Source organism: Pundamilia nyererei, unplaced genomic scaffold (assembly GCF_000239375.1).
Source record: "Pundamilia nyererei isolate P.nyererei 1_Seehausen unplaced genomic scaffold, PunNye1.0 scaffold00070, whole genome shotgun sequence".
NCBI classification, from domain to species: domain Eukaryota; kingdom Metazoa; phylum Chordata; class Actinopteri; order Cichliformes; family Cichlidae; genus Pundamilia; species Pundamilia nyererei.
In genome coordinates this window covers 736,549-762,557 of record NW_005187471.1, presented here as the reverse complement: position 1 = coordinate 762,557, position 26,009 = coordinate 736,549, and the positions used below count along the sequence as shown (strand labels likewise).

The 26,009-nt window shown below is 42.5% G+C and overlaps 2 protein-coding genes across 4 annotated transcripts; one reads left to right on the top strand and one right to left on the bottom strand.

The window, feature by feature from the left end:
- Positions 1 to 50: 50 nt before the first annotated feature.
- On the bottom strand, positions 51 to 3,444 carry ptgr2 (prostaglandin reductase 2). The gene is made up of 9 exons (XM_005736570.2): positions 3,383 to 3,444; positions 3,215 to 3,296; positions 2,959 to 3,077; positions 2,592 to 2,783; positions 2,192 to 2,362; positions 1,843 to 2,052; positions 545 to 754; positions 382 to 421; positions 51 to 304 (listed from the first exon to the last, which is right to left on the bottom strand). The coding sequence occupies exons 2-9, from the start codon at positions 3,249 to 3,251 to the stop codon at positions 240 to 242; spliced, it is 1,044 nt and encodes a 347-aa protein (XP_005736627.1). The 5' UTR covers positions 3,252 to 3,296; positions 3,383 to 3,444; the 3' UTR covers positions 51 to 239.
- A 55-nt stretch (positions 3,445 to 3,499) lies between these two features.
- mideasb (mitotic deacetylase associated SANT domain protein b) lies at positions 3,500 to 26,009 on the top strand. Of its 3 annotated transcripts, none has more exons than XM_005736568.1 (13): positions 3,500 to 3,561; positions 9,232 to 10,986; positions 12,776 to 13,048; positions 13,652 to 13,988; positions 14,267 to 14,333; positions 15,889 to 16,031; positions 16,376 to 16,479; positions 19,558 to 19,633; positions 20,522 to 20,610; positions 22,203 to 22,337; positions 22,756 to 22,878; positions 23,806 to 24,005; positions 25,674 to 26,009. In XM_005736568.1, the coding sequence occupies exons 2-13, from the start codon at positions 9,523 to 9,525 to the stop codon at positions 25,906 to 25,908; spliced, it is 3,246 nt and encodes a 1,081-aa protein (XP_005736625.1). In that variant the 5' UTR covers positions 3,500 to 3,561; positions 9,232 to 9,522; the 3' UTR covers positions 25,909 to 26,009. The 3 variants fall into 3 exon arrangements, with proteins under 3 accessions (XP_005736625.1, XP_005736626.1, XP_005736624.1); XM_005736569.1 differs by lacking the exon at positions 3,500 to 3,561 and adding an exon at positions 3,894 to 4,127 and having other exon boundaries at positions 22,759 to 22,878; XM_005736567.1 differs by lacking the exon at positions 3,500 to 3,561 and adding an exon at positions 3,894 to 4,127.

Here is a 26,009-nt window from a genome sequence, read left to right as displayed (position 1 = left end):
TGCTGCACCAATTTCCAAAAGACTAAACAAACTCTTATTAAAAACTGAAGACTTGTTCGATTGCTAGATTTTATTATTTATAATTCAGTTGCAATTAGCTGGCCTCGGTTAATCAGCGCAATATTTTGACTGCAGCTCATTAAGTAACTTAATGGCAGAGATAACAGGCAGCAGTAAGGTTAATTTCCCATGGTGAGTGGTGAGAGCGCAGCCTCCACTGGAAACACTGGTGATTTTCTTCAGTGGGATATTTTTATGATTTGCTTGCCAATGTTTCCGCCTTTCATCATAGAGCAAAATGCATCTGCAAGAAAAGGAAAAAAAAATGAAACTGCCCACAACAACTTATAAAATTACAAAAATGTTGAAATTCATAAATACCTCCCATATTCTCTATACCATTCACCACAGTTTCCAGAACCTGAAGAGTGAAAGCAAGATTAAAGCGATGAAAACAAAGACAAAGATGAAGCGTGCAATTTGCAAAGGTGCTTATACAGTGAACCATACAGTGAACCACACAGCATCACCATTTCCTCTGTACCTTGATTCGACCTGATTTAATCCACTGGCTCAGCTCACACAGGGCAGCGTCTGCTTTGCTCATATAGTTTAGCACCGTAAAACGTTCCCGGGTGATATTTTTACTTTGCAGGTTCTTCTGAGTCTCCTCGCTCAGAGGTGGTGGATATGGCACATCCTTGTTATACTGTGAGATCTGACCACACAGGATTATGTGGCTGCCGTTGTTCATCTGGAGATGAGTGCAAGTCGATGTGTCAAGTTGAGCTTACAGCACACAAAACACTCACTGTTACACCTACAGCCATCACGTCCAACACTATTCTTTTACAGTACAAACCGTTTACTTCCCAAAAATGATTCATCCCCCTATGAAAAATTCATTCCTTTATGAGTCTCTTCGACATAAAAGCTTGGCTGGTTATATTTTGCCGATATTCAGCAAAATATAGTTGTGATGGAAGTTTCCAGATGCATTTTTAACCCTTTCCAAAATGATTAATACCTGCCTCACTATTAAGCCAATTGTTGTTTACTGTGCAGTATTTGAGTACACTCAGTATTTTCCAGATGTCTCTACAATTTTAAACAAATCCAAGCCATGTTGATTTCTAAAGCATTCCTGGGGGCTATAAATTGAAGTGAATTGGTATAAACACTCTCAGTTCATGGTCAGTACTAGGACATCTGCCAGAATGTAAGAAGAAAGAATTAGGTGTGGATCTCCGGTCATGTGTTTTAAATGCGCGTGAGAATGCCATAGGCTACAAAACCATATCCAAGTGACTCAAAGTTCCTGATGCCAGAAAAGAGCATTGTTAACAATGTATTCCACACCATCAAGAATGGAAAAGGCTCCGTTAGAATACCTAAGGGGACACCTCAGCTCACAGCAGGCCAACTGTAACCCACACAACAAAACCAAGGATATTCTGCAGAATACCAGCAACTCCAGTTTTCATGGTTCTCAAAACAGACACTGCAGAGAAAATTTTACAAGGGGGATGGGAGTCTTTATGGTCAGGCAAGGAAGACCACTCCTCAGTTACAGGCATACAAAACTCACCTAGCCTTTGCAAAAGCTCATTTGGATTAAGAAGCCTATAATTAACCCTATAGTTGCAAATAAGAGATAAAAAAAAATAAAATTCTGATTGAGGTTTAAAATGTCTTTTCAAGAGAGAGTTACATAAAGATTTTTTGTCAGTGTCAAATAAAATGCAAATTATTAAATATATAAAAAATTCATGTGCCTGCATTTCTTAAAACCTTATGTCACCTTCCTATGTTTTTGTGCAGGAGAACACTTGTGCAGAGTACCTGTGCTATAACAGCATCACTAATGGCACCCCCTACGTTGTCAAAGTAAACATCAATGCCATCAGGACAGCTCTCCTTAAGCCTCGTCGGGACATCTTCCAGGTGATAGTTGATGGCTGTGGAGAAACCCAAATCTTCCACTATAGCTTTACACTTCTCATCAGAACCACAGATCCCCACCACTCTCACACATCCATCCAACCTGCCAATCTGGGAAAAAACAAAACAAAACAAAACAAGCAGAGCAATAGATCTACAATTTTATGGAAGTCTAGCGCATTTTTCCAACATCTCAGATAGTTTAATGTCTACAAAATACACTAAACTATCGGGTACTTGTTGCATTTACCTGCCCAGCTATGGAACCACAGGCACCAGCTGCGCCGCTTACTACCATCGTGTGATTGGCTCTTTTGGTTATGTGACCCTTCTCTCTGATACCCAGTAAGGCAGTGAGACCTGTTATTCCAACTGCACCCAAAAAGTAGGACAAATGTCCATCAACCAGCTGTGGATCAACCTGCAAAGAGACCAAAACCTGAGTGACATCAGCATACATACTGTAGCAGGTAAGCTGCTTTTAGTCAGTGTGTTTTGCAAACACAGGGTATGAATCAGTTCCTTCACATTTGCAGAACACAGTGTAATTTTTTTTATATACATATCATTAAGAAAGGTTTCCTCTTCCTGTCTGCAAGAGGAAATATGACCCTGTTCACCAAACAGTGGTGACACACAGCAACAGAGACCTTCTGTAAGTCACTTCCGGTCATAACAGCATGGGTTTGCCAAGGCCAGTTGAATGAAATGACCACATCTCCCGCAGCAAAATTATTGCAGCGGCTGGAATCAATCAGTCCCACACCTCCACCATCCACGCACTTGGAAATCTGCCATGGAGTCAGGTAATCAGCACCGGTGTCCTCATTCATTCTACATCGCTGACAGGGAAAGAGTTTTAGTGGGAGTTAAAAAAAACAAAACACAAGTAGTTACTTTACTGTGCTGTAGTCTTTAATTTTAATTACAACGTTTAATTACTCCAGACAGCAAATGCTAAAGGTCATTACTGATGCCTGCTGTTGCTGTATCAATGTCATGTGTTTGTATTAATACCATGTAAGGGTCGACTGAAAGATAAAGCGTCCGAACAAGAACTTCCCCATCTTTCAGGTCAGGTGCTAAAGTAATCTCCTCCAGGCGGAAATTTTCCGGAACTGGCGCCCCGTTTTTACCTGTATGCAAAAATAGAAGGTTGAGTAAACACTAGCCACGTGATTGCAGTAATGGTGCAGTATCAGTTACTGTATTAAAGACTTAAAAACTCAAGGTGCAGAACACGATAAAAGAGGAGAGTAAAAATGTTACACACCTGGTCGTGAGTTAAGAACGACTCTTTGCACCTGCATCTCACTGAAATATCGCGAGCACCGAGGTTGAGTTCGTAGCAATGACTAAAACAGGCAGCAAACGTTAAGTTTCTGTGAGCGGTGGGCTCGGTTACAGTGTTAGAGAAAACAATGTGGACAAAGTATTTTACCGTAGCAACACGTGAAGATATCCAACGGCTTATATTACCGAACAGGTTTCTTGTTATCAGTTTGCAGGCTAGCAGAATGTCAACAGAGACCACGAAGAAAGTCACGACCACAAGAGCGAGAGAATTCCGTGCTGCTCAAGTCCGTGTTCGTTTAAATCCCGCGAGGCTGACTGCTTAGGGTTGGTGGATTTTTTTTTTTGTGTGTGTGTGTGTTTTTTAGAAGTTTTGTCTACATTTAGATTTGCTAGTAATTCATTCTTTTTTTTAAAATGCAGTATATATTGAAATAATATAAGCTCTAACTTGAGATACCTGAATGAAAGTGCGACATTATTCAACCGATGTTCCGGTGCAGCGGGGGTTTACTATCTTGCCTGTGATAAACTGTGATAAACTAGGTGCCGTTGAGCCGTTAAGACATAAACGGTACGCGGCCTCAACAGCCCCATTTTATTACAGTCGAGTTTATCAACACTGCAGCTAATTAACATTTTAGCAGTTCATAGTTCGTTTGACATTTACACATTCACTGTTAATGTCCCGTTGCACCATCGACTGCTAGCTAAAACTGAATCAAAGTAGGACTGGGGAAGTGACGCCTGGTGAGGGGAAAAAAAAGTTTGATGCTTAAATCAGTCGCTACCGTTACACTATTCTAGCATGCCGTCAGGATTAGGTGCAGCGGGGCGCTGTCGAAACAGCGAGATGATGAAGGCTTATGTGCCATGGAAGGGCAGTGTTTAATGTAAGTACCGTTACTGCATAAGGGCTGTTTTGCATGCTGCTAAGTATTTTGTTTATGAAGGCGAATGCTAAATGGGAAGCTATTAATGTGTCATTACTAGACAGCAAGCTTTGATCTAACCCCTGTTTTGTTTTTTGTTTGTTTTTTTTGTTTTGTTTTTTCTTTCAACCCACGTCCTTCTCACAAACGCGAGTTGTAAAAATCCCAGAAAGCCCCCAGACTACCATTCATACCAGCGATGTCACATTTATCTGAAAAGTCCCTCCTACGTAAACAGTGACACTTGTAAGTTAGGTTGGAATGTGGCGACGTGCTAAAACGTGACTTTATTAAGGAGAAGCATCGGTTTTGGGCAGTCGTTGCAAAAGCGTGTCAGCATTTACAGTGACATTTATGTGCACTTTTTAGAAACCTCTTCTGTTGTGTACATGGTAGATTAGATTACTGTACTGATTAAGAATGTGGGCTTTAAAATGTCAGCACACAGAGGGAAGATGCTTGTTTTCTTGTGATTTCATGCTTTCCTTTTCTGCACTTTGTTCTTACTGTTTCCAGAAAATCCAGAATCCAGATAATGAGCTGGATTCCTCAAACATTAATGACTATTCCATTAATCAACCAAATGTTACAGCCATAAACCTTGAAAACTTATATTGGTGAGTCCTGTCAAGTAATTTGAGATCCACAGAGAAGAAGGAGAGACTACAGGCCTGCACTGCCGTGATCTTGCCCAGTGTTGTAGTAGAAATTAAAGGATGCAGCCGTAATTAATTTGATCCTTTACACATATGAAAAAAGGCTATGCACATTGGTGAAAAAACACCCACACCCCTTTTGGTTTATTGAATTGTTTCAGTTCACTGAAGTCCAAAGTCAGCTGATATAGGCTTCAGACCCCCTGCAACTGTGATATGGTTCAGAAAAGGGGTGGATGGTTGACATGAATGTGTACATACATGTACAAAGAATAGTTCTGAATAGAGAACACCACAATACAGTTTTGCTAAAATTTAGCGCAAGCAGTCAGGGCTCTTTCACTTTTGTTTTTAAATAATACTCATAATAATAATAATAATAGTAATAATAATAATAATGTCATTGTCATCATACACACACACACCTGTTGTTGTCTTCTTTCTGTCTCTTTGTCTCCATGATGATCTCCTCCTTTTCCTCCTGTCAGCACCACTTGCCAATATCACTATCTGTTGCACTTGTTCACTAGATAGAGCTCTTCTTGGGAAAAGCACAGATTTGAGATGTGTCTACTTGTACAAAGGGAGTTCTTTTTTTTGCTTGTCACAATAATAATAATAATAATAATAATGACATAATAATAATGATGCAGGTATAAAATATTCACTGGATACTTGCTTCTTCATTTGTGAGGTTCGGCAGGCCTTCCACTGGTGAAAGCAGCCTGGCTTCTTCATTTAGATCCAACCACAGTTTCAGATTATAAATCCACTGCAATTGTGAGGTGCTGCTACAGCTATCCTCTTGTTAGCTTGCTGAATTGGTTGAGCAAAAAATGAAAACTTCCATTAGCTTCCTCCAAAGGGTGCACGGGCTCGGCCTTAAGAGATCGGATGAGGATGAGCCACTATTTTACCACATCAAAAGGGGCCAGTTGAGGTGGTTTTGCAGACATGTCCCACTAGGAGGAGGCCCCAGGGCAGACCCAGGACACACTGGAGAGACTGGAGAGATTACTCTAGGCTGGCTTGGGAATGCCTAGGTGTGCCCCTGGCAGTTAGAGGAGATGGAAGTGGTGGAGGCCCCTGGGTACTTGCACAGAATGCCCATTGGATAATCAGGCCGAGCATACAGATAGTCAGCTGTTATATTAGTGCATTCCTTTAATTGCACCTGTGTGCTTCCTCTTATTAGTTATCTGTGAAACTGCCAATTTCTACTTAGAGTATATCTCATTTCTCTGTTCCACGTTTATTTTCACAGTTTACTTATTTGGATAGCCATTTAAGCTGTTTTTCATTTAGAAATCCTTACATGCTCTGGCTGCAGTCTATGATTCAGTGTGGAGATTTTGTCCTTATCTGTATTTTGTCAGGAAATTGGGCGTGCATTTCGCAATGTTTCCTAAGGTAATGAAAATATCCCATTGAATTGAAGACAGTGTGATTCCTATGAAGTAGCATTTCATTGTTTCACATTATTATATGGAAAACTAAATCACACAACCCTTGTTATAAACACTTTCTGTGCCCACACCCTCAAGGGCCTTTCTGCATTTGCCTCTAGAAACAATCTTCCGTCTGCTGTTTCCACGTGTAAACATTACACATAGATTTCACAGAGAAAATATTCAATAGAAAGCAAACAAGAAGTGTGAATGCAGTGAAAGGAAAGTGAACGTCCTTCCCCTTCAGACCGTCGGTCCTCCCATGTGTGTTGGAATTTCCCGCATGGACTGAGAAGGATCTTGCTCCGTAAATTACGGCGCCTTGCATGTCAAAGGAAACCCCTTATTTGGGCAGGGAAGTGGGTGTGGCCAGCGCGCTGGTGGTGTTGGAGGGCTGGGTTGGTGGCTGGGTTAAGGGAGGGGTGAAATCACAAGACGAACAGAGACGCTCAGAGCAAATAGGCCGCATTGCCAGTGTGTATGTTTTTAGTGCAATCATCGTGCAATAATGTGCAACAGACAGCGGCATCACTGCGCTCACGTTTCTCCAGATTAGCACCCCGTTTCCTATCGGGAAGGACTCTTGTTTACGCAGCGAGGTTGACCCGCGCACCCCCTCCTCTCTCCCCTGTCTCTCCACAAATTTTCCCTCTTTGTAAGGGGAGGTGAAGGGAAGAAAAGTAGCAGTGAGTGAGTGAGGTCAGCAACATAGCATGAGTCAACCTCGGGGATATATGCAGTCATCATCGCAGGAGTGCATTGTGCGGGCCTGCTGCCGCTGCTGGCCGCACAGAGCTGCGAGTGTGCGATCCTGCGGGCTGAGCTGCCGTTAGTAGCAGCTTTCATGACAAACACAGTAAGTATCGGGGAACACGGGGCCGGAGCCACGCTGTCGATGACTGTGGCGTTGTTGATACGGTCGACACTGCGCGTTATTGTGGCCACGGCTTGCTGACAAAGTTTTGTTTACCTCGCCCGTGGCGGACTGGGCGGTCGACAGATCGGAGCTCCATGCGGGGCTTACCGCTCGCCCTGTGCGACGTGTTTAACGTGCCAGTGAACGCGGATCGCAACGAAAATACATAGAAAGAAACGTGACGTATTAATTTTTTTTGACAAGTTGAATCGATTAGCGTTGTCTGTTAGCCGTGCCACCACACTTTCTTTCCTCTCTCGTCACGGGGAGCTGCATTGTTGCTTCGGTTTGTTGCAATGGGACATGGCATTAGTGAGTAGATAATCCGTTTTCTGCAACAAAGGGCTTCTCGTAAAACAGGCTGGAAACAGAAAGTGATGTGGAGGGAGTGGGTCCAGGGCAACACGTTGAGTGTTCTTGCGTTTTCTTTATTTGTGCAGGCCGCGTATTGTGTGTGTGTGTGTGTGTGTGTGTATGTGTGAGCGCTAGTGCTGATTTTGAATTAGGAAATGGCGATGGATTAGGGCGGCTAATGGTGCTTGACATTTATTTTAAGCCATTTAACGTGTTAGTTTGTATATTGGGCTAAACCCCAGGCTTGTGTAAGGCTGCACTTGTGATGCGTCATGATGATCTCTTACCTCAGATGGTGCGGTTAATGCTCGGCATGGTCAACCTTAACCGTTTTTATTTAATTATTTCTTTATTTACTTGTTTATTTTAATCATCCTGCAAGAAACGTGCAGCTTTTCGTAGTGGATGTGTCAGAGTTTGACAACGTGTCTGCATGCATGTGTAGCAGCACATTGTGTTGCTACTGATGCAGAAACAGCTTCTTAGCCCACATAGTGTGGCGATTCACTTTACTCTGTCAGTGGTGTCTCGCAGAGAGTGCAGGATCTGAACAGCTGCAGCTTTCTATTTTAAGCTGTGTGTGTGTGTGTGTGTGTGTGTGTGTGTGTGTGTGTGTGTGTCTTACCAGGTCACCAGAGTAAAGGGTGACAATTGTCAGTCACTTCCTATGTTGTCAGAAAGGACCTTTGGCAAGGCCATCCTGTAAAGATTCTCATGTTCATTTATGTAATCATCTTACCAAATTGTTGGTGTGCAACACGAGCCGTGCAGTGATTACAAAGCTGTAATGCTTTTCTCTTGAAGTTGTTTAGTGTTGCACAAGGTCTGTTTTGTTTTACACAGACAGAGAATTGATTTGAAATTTTAACAGGAGCAGCCAGGATGTTTTTGGCAAACTGGACTGTGCCAGAATCTGTTTTGAAACTCGGACATCAGATAATATTTTAATAATGGGTTACCAGCAATTGTCAAGATCTTTCCATAAGCTAAAAAAAGCCTTCAAGGCCATTTTGACTTTTTCCTTGCTCCCCCCCTTTGCATAGATAGTTTCATACTGACTCATCTTTGCTCACTTTCAGTTGCCCTTCTTTTTCGAGTCTCCGGCCGTGGTTCAAAGGGCATGGGTTCCCTTCTTTTCCCTTTGATGAGTCACTGAGTTGTAAGAGAAAAAGGAAAAAAAAAGTGGTTTCTATCACTTTGAGTCCGCCGTCTGTTACGCGGGAAAGGGAGCTTCCTTTTATTCAAAGATCACGTGTGCTGTTTGATAATGGTGATAAAGCAGTGGCACAATGTACAATTATGCTTCTTTTTTTTTTCTCCCACAGTGCTTGTTTTTGTTTCATTGCTGATTAAATGCAGCACAGTAATATCCTGTGTAACATTTCCAGGAACTATTGATTTGGCTGTCTCTCTCAACTACCTTATTTTGGTTCCAGTTTTCTACACACGTCTGGTTGTATACATGCTAGCCTGCATGTAGGACATCATCCCTTTGTCACATGAGCTTTGTGAATAGGCGCCTCGCATGCTCTGTTCTCACACCCATGCTTTTCGGTCGAGGTCTATTGCTGAAAAAGCAAACAACAGGTTTTTAAATGATTGAGTCAGGGATGTTAATGAGACCCTCCAGTGGGGAGAGTCCCTTTAGACTGATAGCTCAGTGCTTGACATCTGTCTCATTTTCTCTACAGGGTGTTGTCCATGAATGAGAAAAACACACAAACGTCTTCATATCTGTTCGCTCCCGGCTGACAACCTGTGACTAGGTCACAAAGAACTTCAGAGGGGATAGACGATAACCTTGTTCAACCTGGCTCCTGCTTATTCTGATGTCAGTGTGATTTTTACTGGTTTATTTTATTGTACATTCCCTATAAAAGGGTATACGTGTATATTCCCATCTTTGATTGCTGGATTGATACATTCAAGTGGAGTATTATCACTTTAGCTGACTGAAAATTTTTACCTGCCTCGGAATATTCATGCCCGTCATGAGCGTACCGGCGCAGCAGAAACCTAATGCCAAAAGAACAGGCAAACGAATCACATTTTTCAACGATCAAAGTGTAGCAATGAAGGAGACTTCTCAGCACCCAGATGGGTCCTACTATGTGGCGAGTGGTAATGTTTCAGAGCCTGGACAGAGTGAGGCTGCAAGTACTGTGACATCCAATCCAGAGGGCCCTCATATGTACCTCAGCTCTGTCATCTTCAGCCCAGATAAGGGCGACCACAGCAGGGGTCATTATCAGCAGACTGTACCCATGAAGTGGGCTCACCAGGAGCCCAATCAGCAGCAGTCGAGAGCTGCACCTTGGACCACCATGCCTCACTGGGGGCAGAACTTTCCAAGTTATATTGGAGGAGTAACTGACTCAAGGACCCAGAATGTATTTGTGAAGTCAATGCAAGAGACCGCTGGCTTGCAGCCACATCAACAACCCCCTAACAGAGCTGCAGACAAACCTGCAGTGGAAGTGTTCAGGGATGTAGGCAAGTCTCGGGGGATGGAGTGGGAGCAACAGCAGCAGCAGCCGCAAGTTTTTCAGGACACCTTAAAATCCGGGGTGATCAACACCCAGCAGCAGAGCACATCCCACCCAGGAGGAAGCTCAGTCCTGCAGTCCTTCCAGTTGGCCTTTGGTCAGCCCAAGCAGCACCTGCCTGCCTACTACCAGACGTTCCAAGGTAACAAGACAACTCTACCTAACCCTCCAAACTACTCGGCACAGAATGCAAAATCCCAACATCATTTACAACAGCTGCAGAAGCAAGAACAAATACAACGGCAACATCTAATCCAGCAACAAATGCAGCAGCAACAAATCCTTCAGCACCAACAACATGTGCAGCAACAGCTACAGCAGCAGCAACAAATACAGCATGAGCAGCAGCAACAAAAGATGCAGCAGCAACAGCTCCAAATTCAGCAAATGCAGCATCAGCAGTTGCAACAACAAAACCCCCATGTGCTTGACTATTACCCTGGTGTGCAAAATGCAAACCCTCACGCTCACCCCCAGCCCGTTGTGGTACACTCCTACGAGTCCTCTGGTCCAGCACCGCCAAAGATCCAGGAACCAATCATCCAGGACATCACACCAGAACCACAGCAGCCATCAGACCCGCTGCAGCCCCCTCTGCAGTCTGAGCACCTGACTCAGTCGCAGCCTCAGATGCAGCCTCAATCCCAAACGCAGCTTCGCAGATCTCGACGGCTCTCCAAGGAGGGCGGCGCGCCTTCGGACAATCCCTTCCTGCCTGTCCCCTTGGAGCAGTCAGCACCAGTGCTTCAGGGACCGCAGAACGGGTCACGAGACATCCAGGCAGCCCCGACAGGTGTCATCCAAAGCACACGCAGGAAACGCAGGGTTTCCCAGGAGGTCAACCTGGAGATGCTTGCTCAGAAGGCCTCAGAAAGGGAGTCTCCACCATCACATCTTAAGGTAAATGCATAATTTCATTTGGAAACTGGCAATGCAGCTATTTTTCCCCCCTTGCCTTTGCTTTTATGTGCCTTTCTGTTTTCCATGTTGTTTTGCCCACTCATCTGCTTCTCAGCTGTTTTCTATCAAGCATAAGGACAGCAGAAACAAGTATTGATGTAAAAGGACAGAATGTTCTGAATCTGAGTGATTGCACTGCTGTTTAAATCTAAACTTGTCGCTACAAGCTGGAAGCCTTAATTGCAAATATTTCGGTGAGAGCTGGAAGTCTAGGTTTCTAGCGTTATCCCAGGGTATAATTGCATTGGGATTTTTACTCCCAGAGCAAGAGTGGGAACTGGGACAAATGCCCCTGCCAGGAAAACTGTGCCAAAAGTTGTGTTGTTGGTGATTAACGTGTTGCTGGAAGAGATGCTGAATGTAATCAGAGCCCAGTGAAGTGTACGCCGCAAAAGTAAACTGCTCAGCTCTGCCCTGTGGGGAAAATCTGCAGCTAAGACAAAACTTTACATAGCAAATATTAAATTGGGGTAAAATGTGCTCTAGGAAAGCCTCAATGTATGACTTTACACCTCTCACAGGATTTGTTAAATGTACAAACCTGATATTATACCCTGACTGTACCATGCAAAGTCATACAATTATCTGTGTTTATGTGCTGAATGTCTTTATTGTGCAACAAATGCTGTTGCTAAACAGTGCTGAGTCAGTACGTCTATAGTTAAGCATGGCTTTGGCCTGAATTTCCCTCACAGTTAGCTGCTTGTACAGGCAGTGTGTTTAGTTACATGCTTGCACGCCCTCCCCTTCAAAGCAGAGAAACTCCAGCCTGCCCTCCCCCCTTTATCTATACAGGGAGGGGTGCAGGGTTGTCCTGCCTGCCTGCAGTGCTCAGCAGAATATCTCTCCACCACTCTGGTGGAAGGGCTGGAGTTTTCCACCAGCAATAATGAGAGCTGCTCCAGCTTAGCCACAGTGCTGCATGCCTTTCTAACCATGAAGATGCAGCGTGCAGAGACGGCATGCATCTGCCTTCAGCTGTCCTATAATGTGGTCGTTTAAATGGCTTTGAAGTTGTTCCTCAGTTGATCGTGGCACAGAGGCTGCTCGGGCCCACTCATTATGGTTTGTCGAAGGAAAAAAACTGTGAAGAATGCCTTTGGGGGTTGTTCCGTCGAAGTGCATGTTAAATATGTCACTAAAGTGCTGCACCTAGCAGTAAAATACGATAGTGAAAGGGCTGAGAGTGAGACATTATTATATTTCAAATTCTGACATTTGAAAATTTTCTTTCCACAGCTGTTCACTTTCTCTTGTGCTTTTTTTTTTTTTTTTTTTTTTCCCCCAATGTGATTGGTGCCTGCATCTGTTTGAGTATTGATTTAATTGTTGTTTAGTGGGATTCCAGTTCATTGTACTGATTAGAGTTCGGCAGCCTGTTCAGCTGAATTAACACCCATCCTGTTAATCAGATCTATTTACTGGGGTGTGCTAAGCTGGAAAACAAAGCTACTCTTCCTTGGAGTTGGTAGGCAGTGGCATTGTTTACAGATGTTGTTTATAGGCAATTGATTTAATTGCTTGGCCTTTTTGCTCGTTGCTTCTGGTGAGTCTTTAGTCTACAGTGTTGTTGTTTGAGGAGTCAGATTAGCTTTTTTTTTTTTTTTAAATACTATTGAGTAGGCAGTAGAACTCATTTAGTATGGGTATAATTTTTTGATATGTCATATGCTTTAAAAGAAAACCATTTATAAAGAGCATTGCAATAACGAATTTTCATCTCTATTAGGAGCCACACAGGCCATGGAGTCCCACAGAACAAGAGATTATGAACCCTAAGCGACCTCGAGACGACAACCTTGTTCCACTTGTTATCCCCGTGTCTGTTCCAGTCCGGAGGCAGGAACCCTCGTCTCCCGAGAGTGACGAAGCAAGTCTGGCAACCAACTGGCCTCACAGGTCTTCAAACTCCCAGGATCTCGGGCGCGCAGACCACAAGCCCTCGGTCATCGTCACCCGAAGACGCTCACTGAGGAACTCCTTGTCAGACAGTGCAGAGCAGGTGGATACACGTGAAATTCTTGCTGGTTTTGCTTTTTCTACACTTAAAACACACTTTCATATGCAGAACTCATTCACCAAAATCTCAGAGGGAAGTTGCATGGGACTCTCCATGCAGTTAGGGAGAATAGACTGGAGTCCCAGCTTTTATATACATTTGGTTTTTTTTTTCTTTTTAATTCCAACTATAAATCCTTGAATTTATTCCACATTGTCCCACCCATGAACACATTCTCCCTTCCCCCAGCCATGCTTCATGCGTTCCCTGCCCCCATATTCGTCCTGTACCCTTTTCTCCCTTTCTCTCATTTATTTGGGTGGAGGGGGTATAGCTGGTGAACTCTTTGCCCTGTCCCAGATCAGGCAGATTAGCAGGGTTTAGCACTGCCATACTGTACATTATGTACCTAAGATTTGAGGGTTGGGGTCCCTGTTCTCTCTCTTTTTTTTCTTTCTTTTTTTTTTTTTTTGAGGCGTTTACAGTCACTAAACCAACTTTGTGTATAATTGTTTTTTTTGGTTTTTTTTGCATGTTTTTAATTTGAGACACAAAAACTTCTGCTATAACCTCACCTCTTAAAATAAAATTTTCCTTCCTTCCCAGAACGATGGCGCAGAGGGTGAAAAAGACGACGATGGCAAAAAGTCCAAACGCCGTCCACGCCCTGAGCCTCTCTTCATCCCGCCACCTAAACCTTTATTCATCGCCCCGCCCGTCTACTCCAGCATTACACCCTACCAAAGCCACCTACGTTCCCCCGTACGCCTCGCCGACAATGCTATCACCATGCCCCCCTATACACCACCGCCGATCCTCAGCCCTGTTCGTGAAGGCACCGGCCTGTACTTCTCCACTTTCCTGTCATCTGCTTTGGCCAGTGGCCCAGGCCTGCCCCCTCCCGCTACACCCAAGTCAGCCACACGCAGCCTATTGCGATCTAGTAAGTAAAAAGGAAGTTTATAAAACTCGATTGAATGAATTTCCAGTTTAGATGTCCTTTGGATCAAAGTTTTGTGCACTTGTAATAAGCACCTTGCTGTAGTTCCCCATAAAAAACTGAATGTAAGACCAGGTACAATTTATTTATTTATTTTTTTATTTTTTATTTTTTTTAAATATATTAGAATTTTGACGGACTGCATATTAGTGTACTCCTGTGCTGTGTCTTTGTTGTTGCTGGAGTGAGTGCGTTATGTGTGTGTTTTGCTGCCCCCTTAGACAGCTGCGACATCACACCACCAGTTTTGTCTGCTATGAGCGAGGCCACTCCGGTCAGCAATGAGCCGTGAGTATTTCTCCTGTACGATCAGTTTAGAGGTTAAGTGCTATTTTGAAAGGAATTATATTGCTACAATGAATTATTCAAAGCATAACAGTGAATTGAATTATGAAACGTCTAGAATGAGAACATAGACTTCTTGAAATTCTAATCCCGTCTTTTAATGCAGCTTCCCCCTTCACCACAGTTACCACTAAATTCTTTTGCTCTGTCATCCACAGCTAACATTATTACCAGAAGTTGTCTCTTTGAATCAACTATGTGGCCCAATGTCGCACTAGAACATCGCGTTTTTTAAGGTGTACATGAAACCTGGTTTCAGTGTGATATGCAAATGTTATTTAAAGTTTTGGCAGAGTTGGAAAGTGATTAGAATGGGCACATGTAGCCGTTACTGATAGTAAAGCGGGGCTACCTGTTTTGCTTTAAGGATGCTCACTGGTTGCACTTACTGTGTTATAAATACAAAGAAACAATATTATACAATCTCATTTAATCAAAAACTTAAAAAAAAGGACTGCTGTTGGAAAAGAAATGCCTAGAATGAGTAATAGATTGTGAGCGTTGTATATGGTAAGATCCTAGATGGAAGGACCCTAATCCAGGGTGAGAATGGCATACACTACAGCTGCTAGTGAAAACTACTCTATTGAACGTTATGCATTTACTGAATGTAAATGTATAGAATGGCCACTCCAGAGAACTAGTGAAAGTAGATGTTGTAATGAAAATGTAAAGAATTACAACCTTAAATGCATTCCTAGATAAAGTCAGCAGTTACTCCATGAATAAACAAAGCCACTGATAGCTGGGTGTGTATGAAAATCCATTTTTTGTAGTTGCATCAACGACGAGTTGCAGTTTATGGGGGTGCATTGTGCAAGCTGTTGCTTCACTGATGCCAGCTGCTCAGATGTTAGGCAGGGACGAGCTAGGGAGGCTTCCCATAAATCATGTTTTCAGCTGGATCTGGTGTGCTTTCAAACGCAGAACAGCCTTTGCAGGTCAAGTTTTAGTAGCCCACTTTCTCTGGGGGAGGCTGCCAGTATACACACACACACACTCAGCTGGGTACACAGCAGTTTCTCTGGAAATGCAAGGGAGGGAGGGGATATCCTAGCTCTATCTGTTGACAGCATAATTTTCACAACTTTCACACTGAGATATCTGGTTTGCATTGATATGTAAGCTTTTAAAGAACTGTATCTGATTCACATTTATTTTTGCATGGTTTTGTTCTTTTTCTTGCTAAATCCAGACCATCAGTTCAGCTGGGTTAACAGTACAAGAGCTGCAATGTTCAGAGCCGGAGCGCCTCAGCAATTTTTCTGTGACCTTTTAAAGAATATAACAGACGAGCAAAGAAAATAAAAATGTTCTCAGAAACAACACGAGCTTTACTGTAAAGTGCAACTTGATACTGATACTCATAAAGCAAATGCTGTCTTCGCTAAAATATTTAAGAGTGAATAAATGCCTCGTGAATGCAGAAAGAGTCGATGAATTTTAAATAGATCAAACACCTCCTGCCTTGTTTTTAAAACTGATGTCCTGTTCCCAGACGCATAAATATTGGCTCACGGTACCAGGCGGAAGTACCAGAGCTGAGGCAGCGATCTGGTGTCGAGCAGGATCATCATCGTGCAGAACTGGTCTGGGTTCCCCTGTGCGATCTGGAAGGAAAACCTGACCTTGAGGAGAAAGGTGAGTCACTACCTGAGAGTTTTTGAGAATATGAAGTGAAACCGAAAGCTTATATAATGGCACGCAGATGGTGGTGCAGTGAAAGGTTTGATAAATGAAAGTGGCCTTAAAGAAAAAAAACGGCTCTTCATAAGAATTTCAATTCATAGTATATAAATGTTGCAATATTGCGGAATTGATTTAACAGCTGGAGTATGTAATTTTGTTGAGTCATGGATAATAAAAACATACCAGAACACTGAAACCAACCATATTTTGTCTCCATGTATTGCACATCTTAATAATACATTTTCTTATTGTCATCACTGTATGCAAAATCATTTTTTTCTCTCTTGCTTTTGCAGTGGAAGACCTCATGCACTTGGCCTGCTCCAGCGTTTTATGTGGAGGAGGCACCAACCAGGAGTTAGCCCACCATTGTCTGTACGAGTGCAAAGGGGACATAATGGTGAGTTCAACAGAACAATCCATACTGACTGCAACAGGGATCACCGTGAATAATAAAAACATAACTGGGAGCTGTACTTCACCGTGGTCGGACTCGAGCCAGGTTTTCTTCTAGCCCACTCACACTTTACACCAACCTGTTTACCTCTTAAGACTGTTTTCACTTACAGATCACAGATAAAGTCCACACAGATTATATTGTGTTACAGTATAGTAACATTCGGTAGAAGTTGTTAAATGGTAATATTTCATATTTGAGACAAAGGCATCATGCATAGTTCTTATATGCTCGTTTATTGTTGCAGTGCTCCATGTAACAGAATGAATGAATTATATTTGTCGCAGCACAAAAGCAGACAAGAATGCACTAATAAATTACTAAAATTTAAATAGCTAGAATATTTGGCAATTTTGCTTGAGATTTTATTTTGAAATCTCATGTGAACAATTCTGCCTGCGTGTTCAGTGTAGGAGAAAAAAGGCAGAGGAATGAAGAAAAAAATCAGTATTTGTACTGATGTGTCCTTGTCAAAATAATTAAATCCTGCCTGCAGAAAACATGTCAAGCTGTATCTTCGGTACCCTGAAAATAGACCAGCACCATTTCAAAAATGCACTGCAGAAATCTTGAGCCACCCAATATTTCATTATACCTTTCTAGGAAAATGGCAAATGGGTGCAGTGATTTATTGCAACATTATTTATCTCAGTCAAGATGATCCCCTCTGGGGAGGCCAATTCATTACTGATAGGATTGCATGGTCTTTTTTTTCTTTCTTTTTTTTTAAACTACATATGCATTTATGGAACTGAGAGTGTGTTTGGGATCATTTTAATGCTGAAAAATGAAGCAGTTATCATCAGATCGTGTTGTATGGTAAAACTGATTTGGATTTCAAGATTGGATTTAGCACTTTATAGGACTTACTGCCACTGATTTTCAGTCCAGTTCTCGTGTAATTTGGAATACCTCAGACTTTTCTTCCCGTTTCCCTTCCTGAAGAATGGCAGATATTAATCTTCTGTAGGCTGTTGGCCTGTCACTTCTTCTTGTTGTGCTCAACATGTCCAGTTTCCTCGAAAATTTTAAAGACACACTGCACATCATGCTGAGATATACCAAGTTGTTGGATAGTAAATCATTGGGAATCACTGTGTTGGTAGAAAAATACTCTACTTTTCATAGATAAAATGAGTGCTGCTTTGAGATTTATGCAGTACACTACTGTATATTATAGAATATACTGACTGCCTGCTTATACATGTTCGGTTTAGTGATGAGTGCCCTTACATGTGCTGAGCATGTTTTTAATGTAGTCATTCAGTGCCTTTAGCACTTGGTGAGTAGTGAAAGGAAGTGAGTGATCAGTAGAATTTCACTTTACTCTGTTCTGAAACCCCGGTGGCCTGAGATGACAGAGATAGTAAAACCGTTTGGCCGTTTAGTCAGAAGCAGACTGATCCTCCTGTATCGAGGCACTAAGAGGTACATGTGCTGCTGGGGGCTGTAAAGCTGAAACATTTATTTAATCAGTTGATAAACATAAAATGGTTAAGGGAGATTTTAAAAGAAATGTGCCACATTTTTGATAGCTCTCATGCTCTTAGTCGGAGCTATCTGCCTTTTTTCTTTGTCATATGTGGTAGTGAACATATCTTTAGTGGTTGATGAAATTGTTGGCTGCATTCCCAGGTGATTAGTGTTATGTTTTGAGTGTGCTTTAGTGCATTGTTTCACACGTTGAGCTCAGAGAAAAAGACAGCACGGCCAGTAAAATGTACCGTGGCTGTCAGTCACGTTGTCAGGTTCACACATTCTTCTTGGCGTTACTCGCAAGAGAAAAGCGCCTTAAATGCAACATGTGACATAAATGTTTATGACCTTGCCATCACTCAGCGTGGCGTTCCTGAGAAATCTGCCTGGACAGACGGGTGTTCCACTACACTGCAGCTATGGTGCATCCTGTGTCTCATACTTACTGCAGACCACTAGTTGCATCTGAGCACATGAACAGATCGATCTAGTGAAGATTTCAGTGCTGATACTGCAACATGTAAGCCACCGACTGAAACGCAACTTTCACAGCTGCGTTCAACAGCAGAATAATAAAACATTTACATAAAACACACCAAACCTCAGTGTTTGTGTGAGAAATAATAGACTCTGCGCTTGTTGTAATGAGGTCAAAGAGTGGTTGCTGTTAAATGTTGAGGAGGCAGCATCTCTAGTGGCTCTTACCCACCATATCAACCCCATTAAATTCCCAGCAACTGAACATCCAGTGACTTTTTCATATATATTGACTTTAAAAACAATGCTAAATGTCAGTCACTGTTTCCTGAAATACACAAGTGTGTTCTTCTGTCACACTTGATATGGGCTTAGTGTAAAGACAATTTAAAGAGGATGTGACTGATGATGGTATGGTAATTATGTATGATACTCATCAGCAGAGGAAGACTCTTTGCATTGCGCATTACGTTGCACTTCATTACAGTGACTTTAATGCAGATCTTAAATCAATACTTCCATTACTGAAGCAGAAGTTGTCTTGCAGTGTAGTAGTAGAGCTGTCAGTGTGCTTTATGATGCTGGTGGTTACGATTTCAGGCCCTAGCGACCAGCAGTGGTCCAACGTTGTCAAGGAAACCACGAGGGGAGGGGGAGGGGGCTGTCATAGCGCCCACTCTCTGCAGCGGGCCGGCTCGAGCTGCCGCCTTCCAGCATTCATGCACAGTCAGTTTCTCCTTTAAGAGCACAAAGTTAATTGTTATTTTGACAATGGCAGAGAGCGCGTACAATTATGATATAAAGCCCTCAGATACCTGGCATTTTCAGGGAAAGTGAGAGCAGTGGTTATCTCAGTCCCTAGTTACCTGTGAGAAACTGATTCACGCTTTGGCTCAGAGTGTTTTACGGATCTATAAAAGCACAATTGGAGCGCCTAATAGAGCAGGAGTTGGCTTTGTGTAGCAGGAGGGACTGGCTGTATAAAGGCTCGTAACAATCACTGCTGTGCAGCTGCTGTGCCGTGTTTATTCACTTTCAAACACTAATGGTATGTTATTTGTTTTTCAGGCTGCTCTGTCCATGCTGATGCTGAGGAATCCAATTTTCCCAAAGTCTCATCATTTGTCCAACTACCATTACTCAGGTAAATTAAGATTTTTTCTTTCAAATAACGTTAGATTTTAAAAAAGGGTATTTGAGATTTTTTGTAAAGTAGGAAAAAAACACTTGATTCACTATCAAAAAGTTGATTTTCAAGCCTTTTTCTGTGCTAAACATATCCAAGTTGTTTGGTTTCGGTCTGCAGTGATATTAAGTTCATAACGTGGGGTTTTTAGACTGAGTGCACAAAGCAAGTTGCTATACGGTAAGATTATCAGATCAGATTAGATTAAAATCAAATTAAATTGCACCGTATTTATGCACCATCCTTGTTTTTGTGACCTTGTCAAGTAAAAGTCATATCCATTATTGCTATTTCTGTTATACTCCAACCAGCTGGTACTTCAAGAAACTCAAAAAAATTCTTATAAATCATTGAGAATTCTGATTTCACCCAAGATGAACCCCATGTGTGCATATTTTGGCTTTCCATTTCATTCTTTAGACCTTTTTTTTTTTTTTTTAGCCCCAGTTTTTGTGCTTTCATCATTAAAACAGTGATTGACTTTGAGCCCTCTGCCTTGCCTCAAAGCAGCAGCAGCTGCAGTAGTGAGAGTGTGGCCGTGGTGGGTTAGTCGGTGACTGTGGAGGATTGTCAGAGTCAATGTGATGAGGGAAGTAGGAGAATTGGGTGGGGGGGTTGGAGAGGCTTGCAGCATGTGGTTAATCCCAAGCAGGAGACAGGGGAGCCTTTGTTTATCTAGTAGTGTGTGTGTGTGTGTGTGTGTGTTGAGAGTGGGGGTGGAAATGAACTTGATGAGGCTCCACACACACACTTTATATGGAAACAGATAGTTTTGGAGTGTTTTAAACTAACAACTGCATTTTTTTTTCTTTCTACTTCTCCTCCTCCTCCTCTGTCTTTCTACAGGATCAGACAGTTGGACAGCAGCTGAGAGACGCCAGTTTAACAAAGGCATCGCTGCATACAAGAAAGACTTCTTCACGGTGCAGAAACAGGTATGTGTCCTTTCAAACACAAGGAGAGGGAAGTCCAGACTACAGTGATGGAAGAACAAGGCCATCTAGTAGCTGTCAATCACTTTCTACTATGATCACTGTAGACATATTTTTCTTCCTTTGAGTTGCTTCATAGAAGTATTTCCTTTTGGTTTGATGTTTTTTTTGGTGTCTCATAGTCAACAGGTTTTTCTCAAAAGTGCAAAATGATACAATTTTGTTGTCTGAACCATTTCAGAGATCAAGGAGGTTTTCTTTCAAAAATAAAATTTCAGTGTTGCTGAGGTTCCTGAGGATTTTGCACATGACGTTTACTTGTCTGCCATATTGGACCTATGATAACTATAGTAACAGTGTCGGGTCAGTGAATAAGGCCCTAGTTACACAGGCCTAGAGGCTGGTTCATAACCATCTGGCAACCAGGGATCATGAGGGGACAAAAATGTATATTCTCCAACTGTGCCTTTGGTCACGAGCAGATTGCTGTGGTCAGCCTACATGCAGACTCGCCAGCTACTTGCTGAATGGTAGTGAAACTGTGAAAAGTGCAGCATGAACTGGAAACTTAGGCCATGTGCTTTCAAAGCAAAGCAAATTTTATCATTTTCCAGTTTACTGCACACTTTTCCAAGTTTTATTACCGCTCTGAAAGCAGTTGGAGTTTGCTTGCAGAGAAGTTTGTCTCTACAACTTCAGGCAGCTGCAAATATCTGCCAGTGACCAAAAGAATCCTAAAGATGTTTTTGGTGTAAAACCCTATTTGTGATCAGCTTCACCCAACAACTGCCAGCAATCCCTTGCCAACCATTTGGGAATACCAATTTTCCCCCAGAAGATGTTGCATCACATCCAATATGGTGGATGTGATACAACCCCTGTAAGGTTACTTTAACTATCATTGGCTTGCGTCAAGACGGAAACACACTCACTTTAAGAGAGGGTGATGTGGCATCATTTGTCATTCGGGTTATTGCTTTACTAAAATAGCCTCTCTCTAGCCAGTGAACCCGAGAAAGCTAATACTGGGCACTAGCATGGTCCATGCCTTTACTATAGACTGAGGCTGGAGAGCTCCTTACCTGCCACTCTGCACCAAGCACATCAGCTAGCTCAGCGTTCCCCAACCTTTTCTGCGCCACGGACCGGTTTATGCCTGACAATATTTTCACGGACCGGCCTTTAAGGTGTCGCGGATAAATACAACAAAATAAAACTAGTACCGGTACCGAAAAAAAGAAGATTTATTCATAACACACGTGAAAAGACCCAGGAAAACAGGGTTAACGATAAAAAACCGATAACAAAATAACGCTGAAAACTGATTTAAAAAGCCTGAAAACCATACATTTCACACCTGAGCCTCAACTCTCACGGTCCGGTACCAAACGACTCACGGACCGGTACCTTTTTTAAAGGTAGCTTTAAAAAAAGCTACCTTTAAAGCTCTGACCTTTAAAGCTTTAAAGCTCTGACCTCATTTGGGTGCGATTGCTTGTTTTAGCAGCTCTGAAATGCTCATCCATGTAGAGCGACTGTATGAAAAAGAGAAATGTTTAAAATTCACTAATAAAGAGCGCGGTTGCGGTTCACAGGTATCCACAAAGACGGTGGCCCAGTGTGTGGAGTTTTACTACACCTATAAGAAGCGTGTGAAGACTGGCCGCAATGGTACGCTAACCTACGGTGAGACAGAGCCTTTGACCACAGAAGAGGAGATGGACCGCAAGGTCAGTCTTAAACCATGTTTCACATTAGCGTTGCAGAAAATAGCGGATAAAAGGATGTCTGTTTAATACATGCAAATATCCTCACTGATCGCTGTTGAACTGAACTACCGTATGTAAAAGTCTGTAGCTGTCTGCAACTGTGGTTCATGGTGTCTACAGTAACCTTACACACTGATAATAGAAGGTAGAGCATGTTAAAAAAAAGTACAACTGCAGGCTGTTTGGGTTTTATGGTAACTGAATAGTGCTGCATGCATATATATATCTCTATATCAGCATGTTTGCTATAATTGTATTTAAGTAGCCACAGTGCGAATGAAGTCATGTACAAAATAGCTCTCAAAATTAATTGTATACTAGTAGATGTAAGTTTCCCTCAGACATGTGTGTCTTACAGTCAATGTTCTTCTTGGACCAGCAGGGCTCTCACAGACTGGAGCCACAGCGGGAGGAGGACAGCAGGAAATGGGAAGGGTCAGCTGACAGGAAACCGGATGTCTGCCCTACCAGGACGTCTCATGCGCTGCCGTCCACAGAGAATGTACGTGTGCAATTAGAAGAGCTGCATGAATTAAAGATGACGTGAATAAATTAAATGAAAACATGTATAGCTGAGCAGCGAGCGCAGAAGTCTGTCCTTTCAGTGTTTTCTCCTCTTTGTCCTCAAAGATGAGATAAAATGAGTAAAACAGTATTTTTAATATAATACAACCCCAAAATACGAAGGTTGGTGCTCTAGTTTGGTGGCACTGAATTTCTATCATTACTGTGGTTATTATACTCATTATACTTATCGCATATAGTGTGTTATTTAGTAGTATAATATTCGTGCTTTTTTACAAAAATAATTTTTCACAGTAGAAATAATGTAATTTATTTTAATCATCTTTAGTTTTTTGCTTTTGTGCACACACAAACTATTCTAAAAGATATTGTAAAGCGAGTATATCGACTGAAGTTTGATATAAATTAATTTAAAGCAAAGAGAAACTGCAGGAGAGTTTGGGAAGATAAGATTAGATTTTATGGAAAATGTTTTGCCGCAAACTGATTCCTGCTTTAGAAATGTGTCAGTTGAAGATTTGTCCTTTTGAACCTTGCCTGAGTTGCTGGTTGGCTGTTGTTTTTGCTGCCCCCCGCTGGGGTTTTGGAGAAGAAAACTCAAGTCCTCCCCTCAGCTCTCTGCTCTGCATTGTGCAACTCCATAGTCTTTGTTGGGAAACGGTGACTCGGCAAGAAACTTTTCTCCTTTCTTTCTTTTTCATTTTTAAATGTTAAAGATGAATTCAGGCTGTGCGTATGTTGCAGTTTGATTGTGTCCTCATTTATGCGTCCACATGCATACCGTTGTGAAGCTATTCTATATAAAAGCTGCTCGTAAAGTGGCTTCAGCTGCACTAAGCAGCTATGTTAAAGGTGTTTTGGAGCTTTCATGTTAATGCACTTCTTTCTTTTATTGGGTGTGCAGCCTGGGACCGTTCTGATTATGAAAGGCCAGGACGACACGGGGAGGGAGCAGTCGCTGTCCCGGGTTATTCACCCCCCTCACCCGCCACCTCCCAGCTCCAAACAGCGCTACGAAAGCAACGCCCGCAAGACGACTCCTTCGACAGGCAACAAAGGCCCAGCTGGTCAGGAGGGGGAATTTCCCTGCAAGAAATGTGGCAGGTTAGTGATCAGAAATGTGGCATCAGTCACCGCTGTTGTGTCGGAGAGGCTGGGGTGAGTCTGTTTGCTTATGTAAAGATGACAGCAGCACTCATTCGAGTTGCGTAAGTAGCCTTAGACAGGACAAGATGGGAAAAATAAAAATTTTGTCAGAAATATTTGTACTTCTTTTGCCCACTTGGAATATGAATGGTAAATAGAGGGAAGTGTCTCATGGTGTCTCTCTGAAAGAATCAAACCGTCCTGTCATGCTTTGGTAAAATAACAACTCGTCCTCTGGCAACACCGGCCATGTTATTGCCAACTGTGTCCTAGCAACCGAAACACAGAGTAGATACGGCACATCACACCTCCTGTCAGTGCAGCTCTACCCAATGACTTGAAGAGCACTACACTTGCTCTTCACACCAGCTCAGTGTCCTCATTATAGACTGTCCTCCACCACAGATATCCAGCTAGGTGATTCACAGCTTTGAAATGTTTTATCGCAGATCTGCTGTTGTGTCACATGACGTGAGATTTATTGTGGAGCTAAAATGATCGAATTTTAGTACTCTTTGGAGTTGTAATGTTTTCTGAAAATCATTGTTGTTTAGAAGCTTGTGTTCGTGTATGCTAGTGAACTTTGACCTCATTCTTTACAGAGAGACAGATTCTTTGCTGTCTGGAAGTACTGAGCTTAGAGTAAATGTGTGAGAACCCTTTATATGAGTTGTTGAATAATGTGCAGTATTTCAATAACACTTGAATAAAAGAGGCTTTATGAGATAGTTCCCAGAGTGTATAATCTAATTTTCATTTTGTGCTCTTTAAAATAATAAAATAATTCCCCCCGGCTGAACCCTTTTACTTATAATGATGTCTTTTTGCTTAGTGGGCTTTGAACATTTTCTCTACACCATAATTCATAAAGTTATATATTCAAATTCTGCATATTCAGTCTTAAGCGGTTTGTTTTACTGTGACCATGTCAGGCAAACAGCAGCTGAAATGGGTTCCACCTTTTTCCAAACAGCCTTGTTTTCTTTGCATGTCTTTCCCTTTGCATTGGTACCCGATAGTGTTTGTTTGTTTGTTTGTTTGTTTTAATATGTTTAAATTAAGTTGTCAATGACATGGCTGAGGAACTTCCAATGTGTCACTGACTGTTTCAAAAATAAACTCTAGAGAACCACAGTTTCATATCTAACAAGTCAGACCTAGTGATGAGGAAAGAGGTTTATCTGTCTCTGGCAACACATGATTAGTTGTTCTGATAATAGTGATGTTGGAGGCTGATGTCTTACACGTGCCCTGTGTGTGTTCAGCCACCTCCATTTGTCATGTTGCAAACAGACGCACATAGCCAGGACGTAGCTGGTGTCCAGTGTCCGTCCAGTACCAGCTTTTTTTTTTTTTTTTTTTTGATGCTTGAAAGCAGCTTTGTGTTCCTGACCTCCAGACTTACAAACTGAGCTTAACTGAGCCTGCTTAACAAACACAAACAGCACTGCTTTCCTCTTTATAGCACGAGTAGCAGATTGCATATTTATGGAGCCGTACATATTAAATGAGGCGATTATGCAGAGTTGCATTTTAGCTGCTTGTAAAGCATGAAGGCATTAATATAACCACTCTGAGCAATGAAAGCAAAATGCATCTTTGACCTGCTTTTCCCTAACCCTGCAGGATTTTCTACAAAGTGAAGAGCCGCAGCGCTCACATGAAGAGCCACGCCGAGCAAGAGAAGAAGGCTGCGGCTCTGCGGCAGAAGGAGGCTGAGGAGCGGGCGGCGGCTAAAGCAGCCGAGGCCGCTGCCATCCTGGCTGCGCGGCAGCAGAACGGGACGCGACAGGTGGGCGGCGACAGCACCAATGATGACTCTTCAGACGCACAGGACGAGGACGACGATGACTGGCAGTAAATGGGAAGACCATACACACCGAATGCAACGGTAGCGAGGTTTGATTACTGAACAGGAGAAGGACAGTTGAAAAGAAATAAAGAAACTCTCCCCCCTGTGAA

Coding starts and splice junctions, on each gene's coding strand:
- ptgr2 (XM_005736570.2), bottom strand. CDS start 3,251: ATGCAGGTGCAAAGAGTCGTTCTTAACTCACGACCAG. Junction 2,363..2,591: donor CCGGAAGTGACTTACAGAAG/GTCTCTGTTGCT, acceptor GTCTCTTTGCAG/GTTGATCCACAGCTGGTTGA. Junction 755..1,842: donor GTGATGCTGTTATAGCACAG/GTACTCTGCACA, acceptor ACTCATCTCCAG/ATGAACAACGGCAGCCACAT.
- mideasb (XM_005736568.1), top strand. CDS start 9,523: ATGCCCGTCATGAGCGTACCGGCGCAGCAGAAACCTAATGCCAAAAGA. Junction 13,989..14,266: donor ACGCAGCCTATTGCGATCTA/GTAAGTAAAAAG, acceptor CTGCCCCCTTAG/ACAGCTGCGACATCACACCA. Junction 24,006..25,673: donor CCCTGCAAGAAATGTGGCAG/GTTAGTGATCAG, acceptor CTAACCCTGCAG/GATTTTCTACAAAGTGAAGA.